The sequence below is a fragment of the Giraffa tippelskirchi genome, chromosome 2, assembly GCF_054371585.1.
Source record: "Giraffa tippelskirchi isolate mGirTip1 chromosome 2, T2T-mGirTip1v1.2.pri, whole genome shotgun sequence".
Lineage (NCBI taxonomy): Eukaryota > Metazoa > Chordata > Mammalia > Artiodactyla > Giraffidae > Giraffa > Giraffa tippelskirchi.
In genome coordinates, this window is record NC_137276.1 from 107,114,883 (window position 1) to 107,129,385 (window position 14,503).

At 53.7% G+C, this 14,503-nt stretch overlaps 1 protein-coding gene across 1 annotated transcript in view; it reads left to right on the forward strand.

Moving 5' to 3' along the window:
- The first annotated feature begins 1,292 nt into the window (after positions 1-1,292).
- UMODL1 (uromodulin like 1) overlaps positions 1,293-14,503 on the forward strand; it is a 78,201-nt gene continuing 64,990 nt past the window's right edge. Inside the window, exons 1-3 of the mRNA XM_081572607.1 lie at positions 1,293-1,368; positions 5,932-6,174; positions 13,541-13,702. Coding sequence (XP_081428733.1) covers positions 1,293-1,368; positions 5,932-6,174; positions 13,541-13,702 — 481 coding nt within the window. The remainder of the gene's footprint in view (positions 1,369-5,931; positions 6,175-13,540; positions 13,703-14,503) is intronic.

Sequence of the window (14,503 nt, forward strand, 5' to 3'; positions counted from 1 at the left end):
GCTAGGAAGCATTTGATATGAAGTTTACAAATTCAGTTCACACAACACATGATGGCTACTGAAATAAAACATAAATCAGCTATCATTCTATCATCGTTTGTTGTTGTTCAGCCTCTCAGTCGTGTCTGACTCTTTGCGACCCCATGAACGGCAGCACCCCAGATTTCCCTGTCCTTCACTATCTCCCAGAGTTTGCTCAAACTCATGTCCATTGAGTCTGTGATGCCATCCAACCATCTCATTCTCTGTTGTCCCCTTCTCCTCCTGCCCTCATTCTTTCCCATCACCAGGGTATTTTCCAGTGAGTCGGCTCTTTACATCAGGTGGCCAAAGTATTGGAGCTTCAGCTTCAGCATCAGTCCTTCCAATGAATACTCGGGGTTGATTTCCTTTAGGACTGACTGGTTTGATCTCCTTACAGTCCAAGGGACTCTCAAGAGTCTTCTCCAGCACCACAGTTTGAAAGCATCAGTTCATCCTTACCATGTTTTATTCCTCTGGCCCTTCCTGGGCTGGGCCCACTTTTATAGAATCATGGAGTTGTTATTTTTTTTGGAGACAGAACTGTTTGAGGCTCTGCTTTGATGTCACAAGATAAGAAGCTGTTTCCACGCTGCTAAGCGTCCTCCCAGGGTGCATGTCTGGGCGATGTTACATTCACATGCTCTGTCTTAACTTACTACACCCCCTTCCTCCTGAAGGCTCACTTCCAAGCCCTGCGGCTTTAAATTCTGGCAAGTGATGAACAGCTCTGAGACCGCAGCTTCACGGCCCTCAGACCCAGCCTCAGGCAGGGATCACTGGGTCACAGAGGTAGGTTTATGGCTTTTGATCTATTTGTCCAATTGTGCGAAGGATGCTCTCTGAATCTGATGTACCACTTTGATTTGCTGCTGTTTTCTCCTGCCAGTTTGCGATGATAAGGTAAGAGAATACTTTGGACTTGATGGAGGGAGTCAGATTCGGGTCTGAAATGTGTTTTCTGCGTAACAACGAGATGAAACCCAGCGATGTAGTCTGGCTGGTGGGTACTCACCTTTCCTGAGAGATGCCATCTGCCTGGATGGAGGATGGGCCATGACACGTAGGTGCCCCGGGGGACACGGCCACAGTGGTGGCTAGTGTTTACGAGCAGGCATAAGGGAGACTGCTCCCGGCAAGCACACTGTCTGAAGCCACCGCCACAGTCAGTGGTGCAGGGGAGAGACGGGCCCTCTCTCTGGGTCCAGGCAGCCCAGGGCCCTTTGTGCTGCTACTCAGGAGAGACCCAGAGTCACCACCACTGCCCAGCCATGCTCAGGACCCTTGGGCTGGCCCTGCTGGCCCTGGTCATCATCGTGAACCCGAGCCAGGCCAGCGGCTTCACAGGTGAGAGGTCTGGGCTCTCTGAGGTCGAGGCTGGAGGGGCGAGGGCTCCCAGGAGAGGGTCTGCTGAGGACGACAGCCCTGCTGAGAGTGGGGCAGGCAGAGATGAACCTGCTTGGAGAGTCAGGGTCTGCTCCTTTTCAGGCAAACTTTCTGTCACCACAAAAGAGGTGATGGGAATGCTTCAGAATCAGCTGGGGGTCAGTGGGGTTCAAGGGCAGGTTCTGAGTCATTGAGTCTGGGGTGGGTCCCAGAACTCTGCATTTCTGCTGGTGGTACAGATGCTATAAGGCCTGCTGAGAGTAACACATGCCTGGAGACTGAGAATCAAAGTCTGGAGCCTTGGCTCATTAGTCTTCCATTTACACATAAGGGGAGGGAGACCCAAAGTGGCCAGGGACTCACACAGGTCCACACAGCTGGCCAAGGTCAAGATTTCCACCAGGACGACCCTGCCCTAGACCCTGACCCTGACCTCCTTTCCCCCAACAGGGAGAGGGGTTCAGGATGTGGGTCTTCCCGCTCACCTGGGGCTCTGCCAACCCCATTTCCTTGACATTAAACGAGGGTGCTTGTGGCCCAGGGGGGAGTGGAGGGTCAAGAACACATCCAGGGCCTTTGAGAGACACGTGTCAGCTGCCAAAAACACACTGGGGTTCTCAAGCCCCAGATTTCAGAGCACTGAGATTGCAAAGCTTTTAAGTCATTTTCTCCTACACATCCATCTTACTCTGTCGGGAATTCAAACAGAGCCATTCTACTCCTATTCCCAGTTTCAGTTTTGAACTGGTTTAAAATTTCTTCACACATAGGCAGAATTTTGTTATTTTTTTTTTGTTTATGAACTGTGATTTTGTAAGAAAACTTGGTATTTCCTCCAGAATGAGTAATATGCACATCATTCAGGTCAGTGGCAGGATGATGGGAATGTCAGGAAGCCAGAGGAGATCTTGAGGGGCATTCTGTGCACACAAGGACTTGGGCGGTGGCAGCTCAATGGTCCATCAGGGCTGCAGGTCTGTCTGCTCCCAGGTTCCACATACTGCGGCGACGGCTGTGATGTCATTTAATCCTCCTACAATCCCAGGCACGGCTATGATTTTACAAAAGGCAAGACCAGGGGACTGAGAGGACATGAAATGAGGTCAGAACCACACGGCTGGTATTTGCGGAGCTGTTGTGAGTGCTGACCACAGCACCCACCAGAGCACTTAGATTTTCTTCCTCTGGGATTAGAACCCGGGAACCCTGCCTCCTGTGCTCCTGAAAGGATTTGTTGAACAGTAGAATATGCCCAGTGGTTTCTGTGGTGGGCTCTGGCAAGAAGCCAGGCCTGGGGAGGACTTGATGGCCTCCAGCAGAATGTAAAAAACAGAACAAGGAGAGGCAAGTGTAGTTTGGAAGATTTGTGTGTGTATGTCTGTGTGTTTCTGTTTGTTTGTGTCTGTATGTGTGCCTGTGTCTCTGTTTTTGTGTGTCTGCTGTGTGTGTTTGTATCTGTGTTTGTGTGCATGTGTGTATGTCTGTGTGTGTGCGTGTGTCTGTGTGCGCACGGGTGTCTGTGTATATGTGGTGTGTCTGTGGGTGTGTGTCTCCATGTGTTGTGTCTCTGTGTGTGTGTGTGTCTGTGTATGTGTGTCTCTGCGTTTGTATGTCTGTGTGCGTTTGTGTGTCTGTGTGTGTTTGTGTGTCTATGTGTGTGTCTGTGTGTGTGTGTGCACATGCCTGTGCACAGGAGGGCTCTGCTGAGGATCAGCTGGGACCTTGTCATGATCAGGCCCAGAGGATTTCTGGAGGCAGAGGAGTAATCTTCATCAGTGGTTGCATCTTATCTTCAGTTCAGATGAAAAACAAGGTCTAGGTCGGCCTCACCAACTTCTCCACGCAGGAAGTCTTGTCCTGTTCACCCCATTGCTCCACGGTGACCCTGTTCACTGCGCATCTCCAGCTCCCGTTCCAGTCACCTCTAAGCTCTGGCCTTGGAAGCCGCCTGCTCCTGCCCCACCCCACCCAGCCAGGGGCCTTCTGGTCCCTCTCAAGGCTTCCTGGGACCTGCCCTTTGGTGGATGCAGGTTGTGTCCACCCCCAGAGGCCTGGCCATCCCAGGGAGGCCACCATGTGGCTTGGGAGTAGACTCGCTCTGGGGTGGTGGAATTCAGCACCCGACTCTGTCCAGAGGAAGGCTGCAGGCTCTCCCGCCAGCCTGAGAGTGAGGGCTGGCTTGGCCTCATTTCTTCTGGGAGTCACCAACCCCCAAGCCTCGCTTTCTGCATGCTTGTGGGCAGCCATGGGCTTCCCAGGTGGCACTAGTGGTAAAGAGCCTGCCTGCCAATGCAGGAGATACAGACACGTGGGTTCAACCCCTGGATCAGGGATCAGGAAGATTCTCTGGAGCAAGGCATGGCAACCCACTCCAGTATTCTTGCCTGGAGAATCCCATGGAGAGAGGAGCTGGTGGGCTACAGTCCATGGGGTCACAAAGAGTTGGACACGACTGAAGCGACTTAGCACGTGCACACCTGAGCACTCAGGAGGACAAAGGTGGGAGTCTCCAAGGGTGTTGTCCTGGCATGGGGATGAAGGTGATTTCTGATGTCCCCTCTGAGTTCTAGCCCAGAAATCCAGCTTCTCCCTGAAGGTTTACACTATAACATAGAGCCCCTACCCAATGGATGTACAGTCTCATAGAGCTTAGAGCTCTATATGAGGTTGAGTATATGAAAACCTAAGATATATTCAAGTCATTCATGCATCCTTCACTGACAGCCCATGAATGCGGCGAGTCCCACATTAGCCTCAAATGTGGAGGGCACCCCATGGTCCCCATGTCAGCCTCGGGGTCTGCCTTGGCAAAGCACCACAGACTGGGGGTCTTGGTGGTGGTGGTTTGGTTGCTGAGTTGTGTCTGACTGTTTGCAGCCCCAAGGGCTGCAGCCTGCCAAGCTCTTCCATCCATGTGATTCTCCAGGAAAGAATACTGGAATGGGTTGCCATTTCCTTCTCCAGGGAATCTTCCTGACCCAGGGATCGAACCCGGGTCTCCTGCATTGCGGGTGGATTCTTTACCACTGAGCCACCAGGGATTCCTGGGGGACTTAACAGTTGAGATTTATTTCCTCTCAGTCTGCAGGCCAGAAGTTCAAGATCAATGTGTGGGCACGGTGGATTCCTCCTGAGTCTGGGAGGGAGACTCTGTCCCACACACACGTCTCCCCAGCTTCCAGGGGTTTGGGTCTGCTTGTGATTTGAGTGACCTTGGCCTGTAGGAGCATCACCCTGATCTCTGCCTTCATCTCCCATCTTATCTCCCTGTGCGCATTCCTGTCTCTGTGTCCATTTCCCCTCATAAGGACGTTGGTCATGTTACATCAGAGGCCACTCTGTTCCAGTATAAACTCATCTCAACCAATTATGTCTGCAGAAACCCTACTTCCAAGTAAGGTCACATTCTGAGGTCCTGGGCCTTAGAACTTCAGTGTGTGAATTTGGGGTGGAACACACTTCAGCCCGGATGTGAAGAGCTGACTCATTGGAAAAGACCCTGATGCTGGGAAAGATTGAGGGCAGGAGGAGAAAGGGACCACAAAGGACAAGATGGTTAGATAGCTTTACTGAATCAATGGACATGAATCTGAGCAAACTCTGGGAAATAGTGAAGGACAGGGAAGTCTGCGTGCTGCATTCCATGGGGTCGCAAAGAGTTGGACACGACTAAGCAACTGAACAACAGCCACCATCCTTCAGCCCATAATAATGGTCCATGCTCCGTGAGGCAGTAGAGGCTCCCTGGGCAGATAGAACACCCCAGGACCCCAAGTGAGCTGGTCCATGACACTGAGGCATGGGGCTGGTGAGAGCAGGTGCCACAGGGTCTCGAGAACCAAGTAATGATGCTGACGGAGGCCATGGGCATCTGTGCCCAGGAGCCAAGCTCCAGATGAAAGACATCCAGGGCTGCATAAAGCTACCTGGATGTTTCACTGCAGGCACCATGCCCTCATCTCCTGCAGACGATAGCAACAATCAGACTGCACGTTACCATCTATGCACGTCTCACATGAGCTTGATGTGTGTGTTTATCTTCCATCTCATTCCCAAACAGGTGTCACTGCCAACGTGCCCAGCACATGTTGGGCTGGTGTATTCATTGAGGGAACTGCTGTGTATTCATGTTGCATGTGACAGCCCTTACTGTGGAGATGAGAAGTGTGCACAGTCTCTTTGGCCCGGAGAGTCTGAGGATGCACAGCAGAGCCCAGGACATGAGCTCCAGATGCTTGATTCCTCTGTATCCCTCCCTCCAGTGTAGACTCAGCACCGCTGGGATGGGGAGCAAGGGTCAGGCTGGGAGGCGTCTCCTGCCTTGCAGAGGAGGATTGCTCAGTGCAGGAGTCATGCTTTATCCCTTGAGTCTCCATGCCTGCGTTGCCTTCTCAGACATAGGCCAGTACAGGGGTTTTGTTTCACCTGCTCTTGCAGAAGTGGGGGACTTGCAGAGGACCCCTCAGATTGTTTGATCCTGGCATTTTCTTCTCTTGTTTCTCCATCCTCCTCCCTCCCTTGTAGAAAAAGGCCTCTCTCTTCTGGGCTTCCGGCTGTGCAACTACAGCATAACCCAGAGCGTGCAGAGCATGGAGGCTGTGCAGATGTCCCGCCTGACCCGCGTTCCCTGTGGCGGCTGGATCCCCTGGCGGCGCTGCCCCAAGACCGTCTACCAGACCCAGTACCTGGCGGTAGAGGTTCCAGAGCCCAGAAACGTGACCGACTGCTGCGAGGGCTACGAGCAGCTGGGTCTCTACTGCGTCCTGCGTGAGTCCTGTCCGGTTTTGGGATAGCCACTGTTCACACCCTTAGCCCTGAACTGACTAGATCCTTCTGGAACGCTGCTTCTTGGCCTCCTGTGTGCACCTGGGTCATTCAGAGGGCTGGCCCAAGCACAGGGCGCTGTCCTCAGCCCAAGGTTTCACATCCAGTGGGTCAGGCGTGGAGTACAGGGTCTCACGGGTGAGGATGCTGCTGGCATGAGGCCCCACTTTGAGAACCTGTTATGGGTGTTGGCTCTCAGACATGACATGGCTGCACATTAAAGTCCCCAAAGCTTTAAAAATGCCAATGGCTGGGTCCCTTCTCAGAGACTGTGATGGATTCCATCTGGGGCAGAGCTTAGGCCCTGAGATCTTCTTTTTGAGGCTCCTCCAGCAATTCTTGGGCTTCCCTGGTGGAACTAATGGTAAACAGTCCATCTGCCAATGCAGGAGACATAATAGACGAGGGTTTGATCCCTCTTATCCTTTCTGTGTGATTTAAAGATGCTTGGGGTGGTGACCAGCCCTGGTGTGGCTGGTCCAGGCCATGTTTTAGATTGAGGGGACCAGGCTGTGTGGGGGTTTGGGGCTCAGTCTCTCGACCCAAAGGGAACTTCCCAGAAGACTTCTTCCAGGGCGAGGGTGCAGGCAAGTGCATGTGTGAATGTGGGGGAGGTGTGATTGTTACTTTGAGTCAGTTCCAGAGCTACGATGGGTTTCTGAGCGGTCAGGAGGTTGCTCTGTCCCCACACCCGTGGTGGAGGGGAAGTGAGAAGGGTGGGGCTCCGTGGGTGGCCATGGGGCACCCTGAGACATGAGGGCCACCACCTCCAAAAGCAGAAAGCGCCAGCTTGGGAGGGTGCAGGGAGGGTCCCATGCGCGCCATCGCCAGGGCCGGAGGCCAGGACAGGCCTCAGGCTAGGTATGGACCCCGCACCCCCAACCCCGGGGGCTATAAGATGTAGAGTCGGGAATCAGCCAGATCCTGCAGATAGTTGCGTGGGTGGCACACAAAGTCCTTCTGAGCTTGCCCTCCCTCAGGCCCCTGAAGCCCACGGAGGTCAGGAGAGCTGGCATCTGCACTGATTCCACTCAGAGGCCAGACTCAGAGATGACCAGATAGCTCCAAGTGAGCAGGTCCGAGGAGCATACCTCTCCCTGGAATTTTGAAATGACACCACGGTCACCAATGATGCCACCAGTAAAAGCCAGGAAGGGCTGGGGGCGTCAGGTCTGGGGCTGGACAGCTGCTGTGTGTTCATGCTGGTTCCCTAAAGGGAAATTTTTGGGCATTGAGGGGGGCTGTCCCTTGGTGCTGGGTCCGAGGAGTCTCTTCCTGCACTGACTGTGGGCCCCTCTCCACTCTCCCTGTCTCTAAGGGCCACGTGTACAAAGGGCGGTGTCCCTGCCCGGGGAGCATCCTATTCCTGGTGGGGGGGGTGTCCCATGTTGGGGAGGCCTTGGATGGGGCTCACGGCACTTTGCTTGGAGCATCAGATTTTGGTGGGTGGAGGGGCCACCCTGCCCCGACCACTTTCACCTGTGGAGGCCACACTTCCCACCTGCTCGCTGTCATGGGGCTGGTGAGGTCACAAGTCCAGAGGCCCAGAGGCATCCTTGGCCCCACCCAGCCCTAGCGGTCACCTTTCTCTGCAGTCTGCTGCCCTGCGCCGCTGACAAGCGAATTCCCCCAGAGAGAAGGCAGGGAGGCACCTGTTGCTCGTGTTTCTTCCCAGCAGACCAGCCTCTTGGGGACTCAACCCCACTTTTATAGTGTTAGCGCGTTTAAATAGAAACTCACCAGGTGGGAGAGGCCCAGAGCATTCCAGCTAGAGTCCCGTGGGCAGATCTGCTCTGGGGACTGCAGGTCGTGGGGTGACTGGTGTTTGAGGGTGGGGACCAGGTGGCGCACTGGGAATGACGGAAGGAGCACTCACTCAGAAGGCCCCCATGAAGGGGGCTGAGGTGGGGTGGGGGGTCCCCAGTCCCCCCGGACCTTAGAAGGGTCACTCCAGAAGCAGCACGGAGAGGAGCCCGAAGGATGGAGAAGAGAGAGGAAAAGGGGCCTTGATTGAGGGCATCCGATAACGTTCAGTGGAGATTCCTGGTCACTGCTGGGCAGGAGCTGAAGGGGACACAGACCGGGGAAGGCGAGTGCCTTGACCAAGATGGGGCAGACTCGGGCTTGAGTCTCCCTGACCCCTGTTGAATTCAATGTGTGGTGTTGGGCCTGGAGCCCACTGGGAAAGTCCTAGTTCGGTGTCTGGACCCCGCTGGGCACCGCAGCTGCTGCGGGGGCTGGTGTGTGACCGCAGAGCTGGGGCAGGGACCCGCAGCGCTCGTTCACTGTGGCTTGTGAGGCCCCTGGTGAGCATCTGATTCCCCTCACCTCCAAGCTCAGGGGCACCACGTGGGCAGCTGGAAAGTACCCGGTCAGAAGAGTTTACACCATGGGCACCAGCAGCTCAATTCTCTCCACACCTGCCTGGCTTCTCTGATCAAAGCCTGAATGTTGGACCAAAGTTGGTTCAGTGATGCCTCCTGACAGCCTGGCTCTTTGGAACCAGAAGTGAGAAATCTCTGGAAGTGATGTGAGACCTGTGCCTGGGGCTGACCGTCAGAGAACCAGGCAGAGGCCAGACCCTGGACGAGGTGGCCACAGGAGGAGCCAGAGTGTCTGGGAAAGGAGGAGGGCAGGAAGCAGCTCACCTGGGTGTGGGGCTCCTCACGTCTCAGCAGCGTCCGCTCGGAGAGCTCATCCTCAGCAGCACCACAGCCTCAGCCTTGTGCTCTTCTTTCTCCTCCCACTCAACAGCCAAGGACCTAAAACAGGGGAGAGCATTATGAGAACACTCGGTATGTTTTTCAGTCTAGATGACCTTTTCAGTTTTTTTAAGTCCCACATTTTGAAAGCAATGATAAGCCATACGTGGTTTTATTTAAATGTCTTCTTAAAATACAAAAACGAATACACAAGCCATAGAGAAAATTTGGAAACAAAGAAAAGAATAAAACAAAAAGGGCAATTGCCCATAATCAGCCCCCTCCTTGCCCCACAAGAATAACCACTGTTAACATTTTCTTCTAGTTTCCTTCAGGGCAGACGTTTTATAAAAGCATGGCCACCCTGTTGAAGACATTTTGTAGCACGATTTCACCCCTTGGCAATCTATCTGGAACATCTTCTGTGTCAGTGGATTGCATTCTCCAGCATGATTTAATGCCCACAAGGCATTACCTCATAGGGATGGATCAGCACTAAGCAATCTCCTACCGCTTAACATCTCGTAGTTTCCAATTTTTTTTTTATTATAAATAATGCTGCAATGAGTAACGTATGGTGCAAACACGGCTGCACACAAGTTGGAATATTGACCCAGGATGGATTCCTCAGAGGAGGACCAAGCATCGCAGTGGACACTCAATACCTGCAGTTCTTGCATGGCTGGTCTCCTTCACATGACAAGCCTAGGACCATGCAGGACTGGGGGCCTACCCCAAACTTCCCATCTCCTGGGCTGATGGCCAGGATCCCTTTGAGGAAAGAGGATTCTGAGGAAAATTATAGTCTGATTATTCCAGAGTGGATCAGATTCCTCAGGGCTGTGGCTCAGATAGAAAGCTCTGCCTTATCTCATTGAACCATGACTAACGTGGGATTGCCAGGTGCTGGGCAGTCCAGAGTCATTGTTTGTGCTGAGTTAGGGAAGGAGAAGCAGATTTTAACTTTCTACCAAGTTGTAGCTGTTGACTGTCCTCTTGGGCTCTCCGTAAGCTGGCCAGCCCCGAGGGGCAGAGAGAAACCACCAGCAGCCTTCAACTTAAGACAAACTTTAACTCGAAAGCACTTCTGTTGTGATCAAGCAACCATTTTAGGAAGTCATTTTTTCTTCGTGTCCTGTATTTTCCTCTCATTCAGATAAACCTCTTGCTGTTCAGTTGCTCAGTCGTGTCTGACTCTTTGTGACCCCATGGACTGCTGCATGCCAGGCTTCCCTGTCCGTCACCAACTCCCAGAGCTTGCTCAAACTCATGTCCATTGAGTCGGTGATGCCATCCAACCATCTCATCCTCTGTTGTCCCCTTCTCTTTCTGCCTTTGATCTTTTCCAGCATCAGGGTCTTTTCCAATGAGTCGGCTCTTCGCATCAGGTGGCCGAAGTATTGGAGTTTCAGCTTCAGCATCAGACCTTCCAATGAATATTCAGGGTTGATTTCCTTTAGGATTGACTCGTTTGATCTCCTTGCTGTCCAAAGGACTCTCAAGACTCTTCTTCAGCACCACAGTTCAAAAGCTCCAGTTCTTCGGTGCTCATCCTTCTTGGTTTAGAATAATTTTAGATTTCCAGACAAAGATTTGTAAAGACAGTAGAGAAAATCCCCCTCCTCCTCTCCTTGAGTCCCTAATGTTAGCTCTGACATTTCCAGAGTGCATGTACCAGTAAGTACCAACCCTGATGCCTTGCTGTCAGCTCTACTCCATGCTTTATTTGGATTTCTGTTCCCCCCGTAACATCACTTTTCTGTCCCAGGAGCCCAGGTTATTAATATGTTTAGATTCATGTATCAAATATCTCCAGTGCTGAGGTTGTTGGTTTTTATGATGAGAAAGAAAGCACAGAGTTCTGGATCTCTGGTTGGTGGCTCTCCAGGGATTCCCGCATTTCCATCCCATTTCCATTCCATCTCGTGCTGCCCTGCACGCCTGTTGTTCACGCCTCCAAAACTCTCCCTGTGTGGCCACTTCTCCAGGACTTCAGACATTGGGCTAGCCACCAAGACAACTAGGAAGTGAGGAAGGAGCCAAGGGCAGCGTGGAGAGGAGAACGCTCCTAAGAGTAACCACCAAGCCCGGAGAGTGACCGCCAAGCCCGGACTCAGCTTCCACAAGGAGAGAGCTGACAGGGCCCCTCTCTGCATGTGTGTCAGCAGCTAAACCTTCTTCTCCTTGGCCGATGCAGCAGCCCTGGTGATGTGTTCCCAGCAGGAGGGGCCACCCCCTCTTTTCTGTCTGTGGAGCATCCTTCAGAGAGCCCAGGGGACCCCAGAGGACCACCGTCAGTACTCAGAACTTCCCTTCCACCGGGCGAGCCCACAAATTCCCCCAGGGGTGGGTCCTCCCCGGCTCTGTAGGCGTCCTTCCAGAGCGTGGTTGTCACGCCTCCTCTGACTTTCCAGGGGTTTAAGGGGCTGGAGCTGTGCTTCTGAATGTCATGTGGATCACAGAGCCTTACGTGGATCTGGGCGGGAGCCGGATGGGTTTGAGTGACACTCATGCTGGCATGGAGCACTTATCCCAGGGTGGGTAGCCAGACCTCATGCAGGCCCTTTCTCAGATGCTGGTACTGGGGTCTCTCCTTCCTTGTACTTTTCTCCCCGCTGCTCTTAGTCCCCTGGAGCTCAGGGCTGTGAAGCCTTCAGTGTCCTGTGCTGCCCTCAGCTCCATCCACTGCTGGGCTTGCACAGACCCACAGGTTCTTCCGGGGGTCAGTCCTGCTGCCCCCAATGCCTGGATTCTGAGTGTCCCATAGTGTTGGCTCACACCTGGCCACCTGCCTCCAGAGCAGCATACCTGGCTTCCCCCAGGTTCCTGCTCTGTCCATCCTCTGTGCTTTTCTGTCCCTGAATATGGGCACCCTGGCTCCTGGCTAAATCCCCTAGGAGCCTGCAGATTCTTAGATAGTTCCTGCCTTTCTTAGATCTCTAAAAGCCCTTCTTCCTTAAAAGCGCACTGATGACTCCCCCAGACCCCTGGCTAAGGGTCAGAGCACCGGTTCCCCAGAGTCTCACATGGTGGCTCCAATCACATCTGGCCGCATGCGCCGACCCCAACCCCCATTGTCTTCACTTCCTATGGGCTCTTGCCTGCATGTCTGCATCATCTGCCCAGAGCTGTATCACTCCAGGCAGAGCACGTTGTGAGTGGTGGCCCTGGAGACGTGCAGCTGACAGCCCTGCTGCCTGACTTCAGTGAACCTCCCAGGAATTGACCAGGGAAGGGGACAGTCCACGCTGCCTGCATTTCCATGTGCAGGTCCCGAATGCATGCCAAGCTTCCCATCTGCACAGCCAAACCTTGGCTCCGCCCGAGCCCGTTCTTCCTGCAGCTTCTCCCAGGAATGGGGCCAAGTGGATGCCCAGGCCTGAAGCCTTCTTGAAGCTTATCCTTCTTTCACATACTGTCCCATCTGTCAGTACATCCTGTGGACGGTTCTCGCTGCATACTCCCAGGATCGGAGGCTTCTCCCTGCCTCCACCCATCACCCTGGTCCAGCCTGTACCATCTCTCACCTGGACCATCACAATGGGCTCTCAGAGAGGCCCCTGCCTCCCCAGCAGCCAGGACATAGCTCAGAGGAGCAAGTCAGACTGCCCTTGGGGAGGTCAGCGAAGCAGGATAGGGGAGGGAAGGAGCGGAGAATGTGGGTGATTTCATGGTGTTGGCCACGGGGTGGAAAGGTGGTTTGTCAAACTGCAGGTACTGGGGGCTCTACATATGGTGTGCAGCAGCTCCAGTTCCTGAGAGCCACCTGATGGTCCTGGAAGATGGGGACACACAGCTGGTCAGAATAACGTGAGAATCTGGGCAGGGCAACCACAGCATCCCCTTCACTGCAGGACTGCCCTGACCCTCCAGGCCCCCTGTCACAACACTAGAGGGTTTTCCATGACCCAGCCCACCTGCTCACCCACTGTGCCATCATTCTTGCCTTTACCCCTCACTCTACACACTGCTGCCCCTTCCCCAGGCATAAAGGCTGATGGCTTGCAGGCTCCCCCACCTCCCTGGCCCTACAGACGCTCCTCTCTAGTGCAGTCATCTCTGCCCACCTGCTCGCGGGCCCTGCCTTCCTCCCCACAGTGTTCATCTGCTCAAACTCCCATAGTTCTGTTTGTACACTGGCCCCTGTCCACTGGAATCTAAGTATCCCGAAGGCAGAGACTTTGCCTCTGGCCTTCTGCTGGGTCCTGGGCACCTTGTGCTGAGCCTGGCACATAGTAGGTGCTCAGTAAATACTGGATGAGTGAGTGAGCTGTTAAGACACAAAGCAGCAAGGGGGCCTCTCAGGGGGTGGTGGGGCCCCCCTGTACATGGACTCCTAAGGCTAAGGGAAAGAGGACACACAGGCCCCCAGCCAAAGTTGCCCTCCTCCCAGAAAAGTCGGTCAGGCTACATTAGAGTCAGAGCAAAAGGTCTTAACGGCTGCTCTGCAGGGCATGGCGAGGCCCTTGGGTGGGCTGCTCTGCGTGGCTCAGAGCCATAGACAGATCTCTCTGTCCAGAGGCATCTGATGCAGCACCACGTGGCCCACTGGGGATTCTAGAGCCAATACCACTCATCACTCATCACCTCATCACCTGTCCCCCCAGCCCTGAACCGGTCTCAGGAGTTTGCATCCAGACCTGGGAGCTGCCCAGTGGTGGGGCTGGAAGCGTCTGCCTTGCCGTGCACCCTGGACGCTGACTGTCCTGGTCTTCAGAAGTGCTGCCCCTCATCAGGAGGCCACCGCTGCTCAGCCCCCACAGCCCCAGGTAGGGCAGGGGCCTGATCTGGGAGGAGGGGGGAGTGGGTTTCCGGAAGCAGCAGCCTGGGCTTTACAGGGAGCCTACAGCCTGTGTCCGGCCTGTTTCACTCATCAATAACCCTTGGGGGTGGGGGTGGGGGGGACATGTGCTCACAGATGTCCCGAGTGGGGAAGATGTTCCTGGAAGAGCAGGGGCCCCAGTTTCCCTCGATTGCCAGGGGAAGCCTTTGGGGCACCGGTGAGTTTGTTGGGAACTGAGCTATGTCAGAGCTGGGTGGTGTTGGGTTGTTAGCTGGTGCAGCCCCATGGGGAACCCCCTGTCTGGCAAGTCCATGGCCTGGTTCTCAGTGCAGGCCCCTAGGAGAAGGCATTAGTCAAGGTTCAGAGCTAGGGAAACACATATAATTGTATACATTTTATATAGTTTTCCCAGGTGGCACTAGGAGGTAAAGAATCTGCCAGCAAATGCAGGGGCCACAGAAGACTCGGGTTCAATCCCTGGTTTGGGAAGATCTGCTGGAGAAGGAAATGGGAACCCACCGTAGTATTCTAGTTTGGGAAATCCCATGAACAGAGGAGCCTGGTGGGCTATGGTCAATGGAAAAGTCGGAATAACTGAGCACACACGTATAATATTATATATGGTGCAATATATATTGTAATTCATTATTTATTGGTATAACACATAACTTAGCATAATATAAAGTAATAGTATATATAATTTACTGTATTATATTACAGGGCTTCCCTGGTATCTCAGCTGGTAAAAAAAATCTGGCTGCAACGCAAGAGATCCCAGTTCGATTCC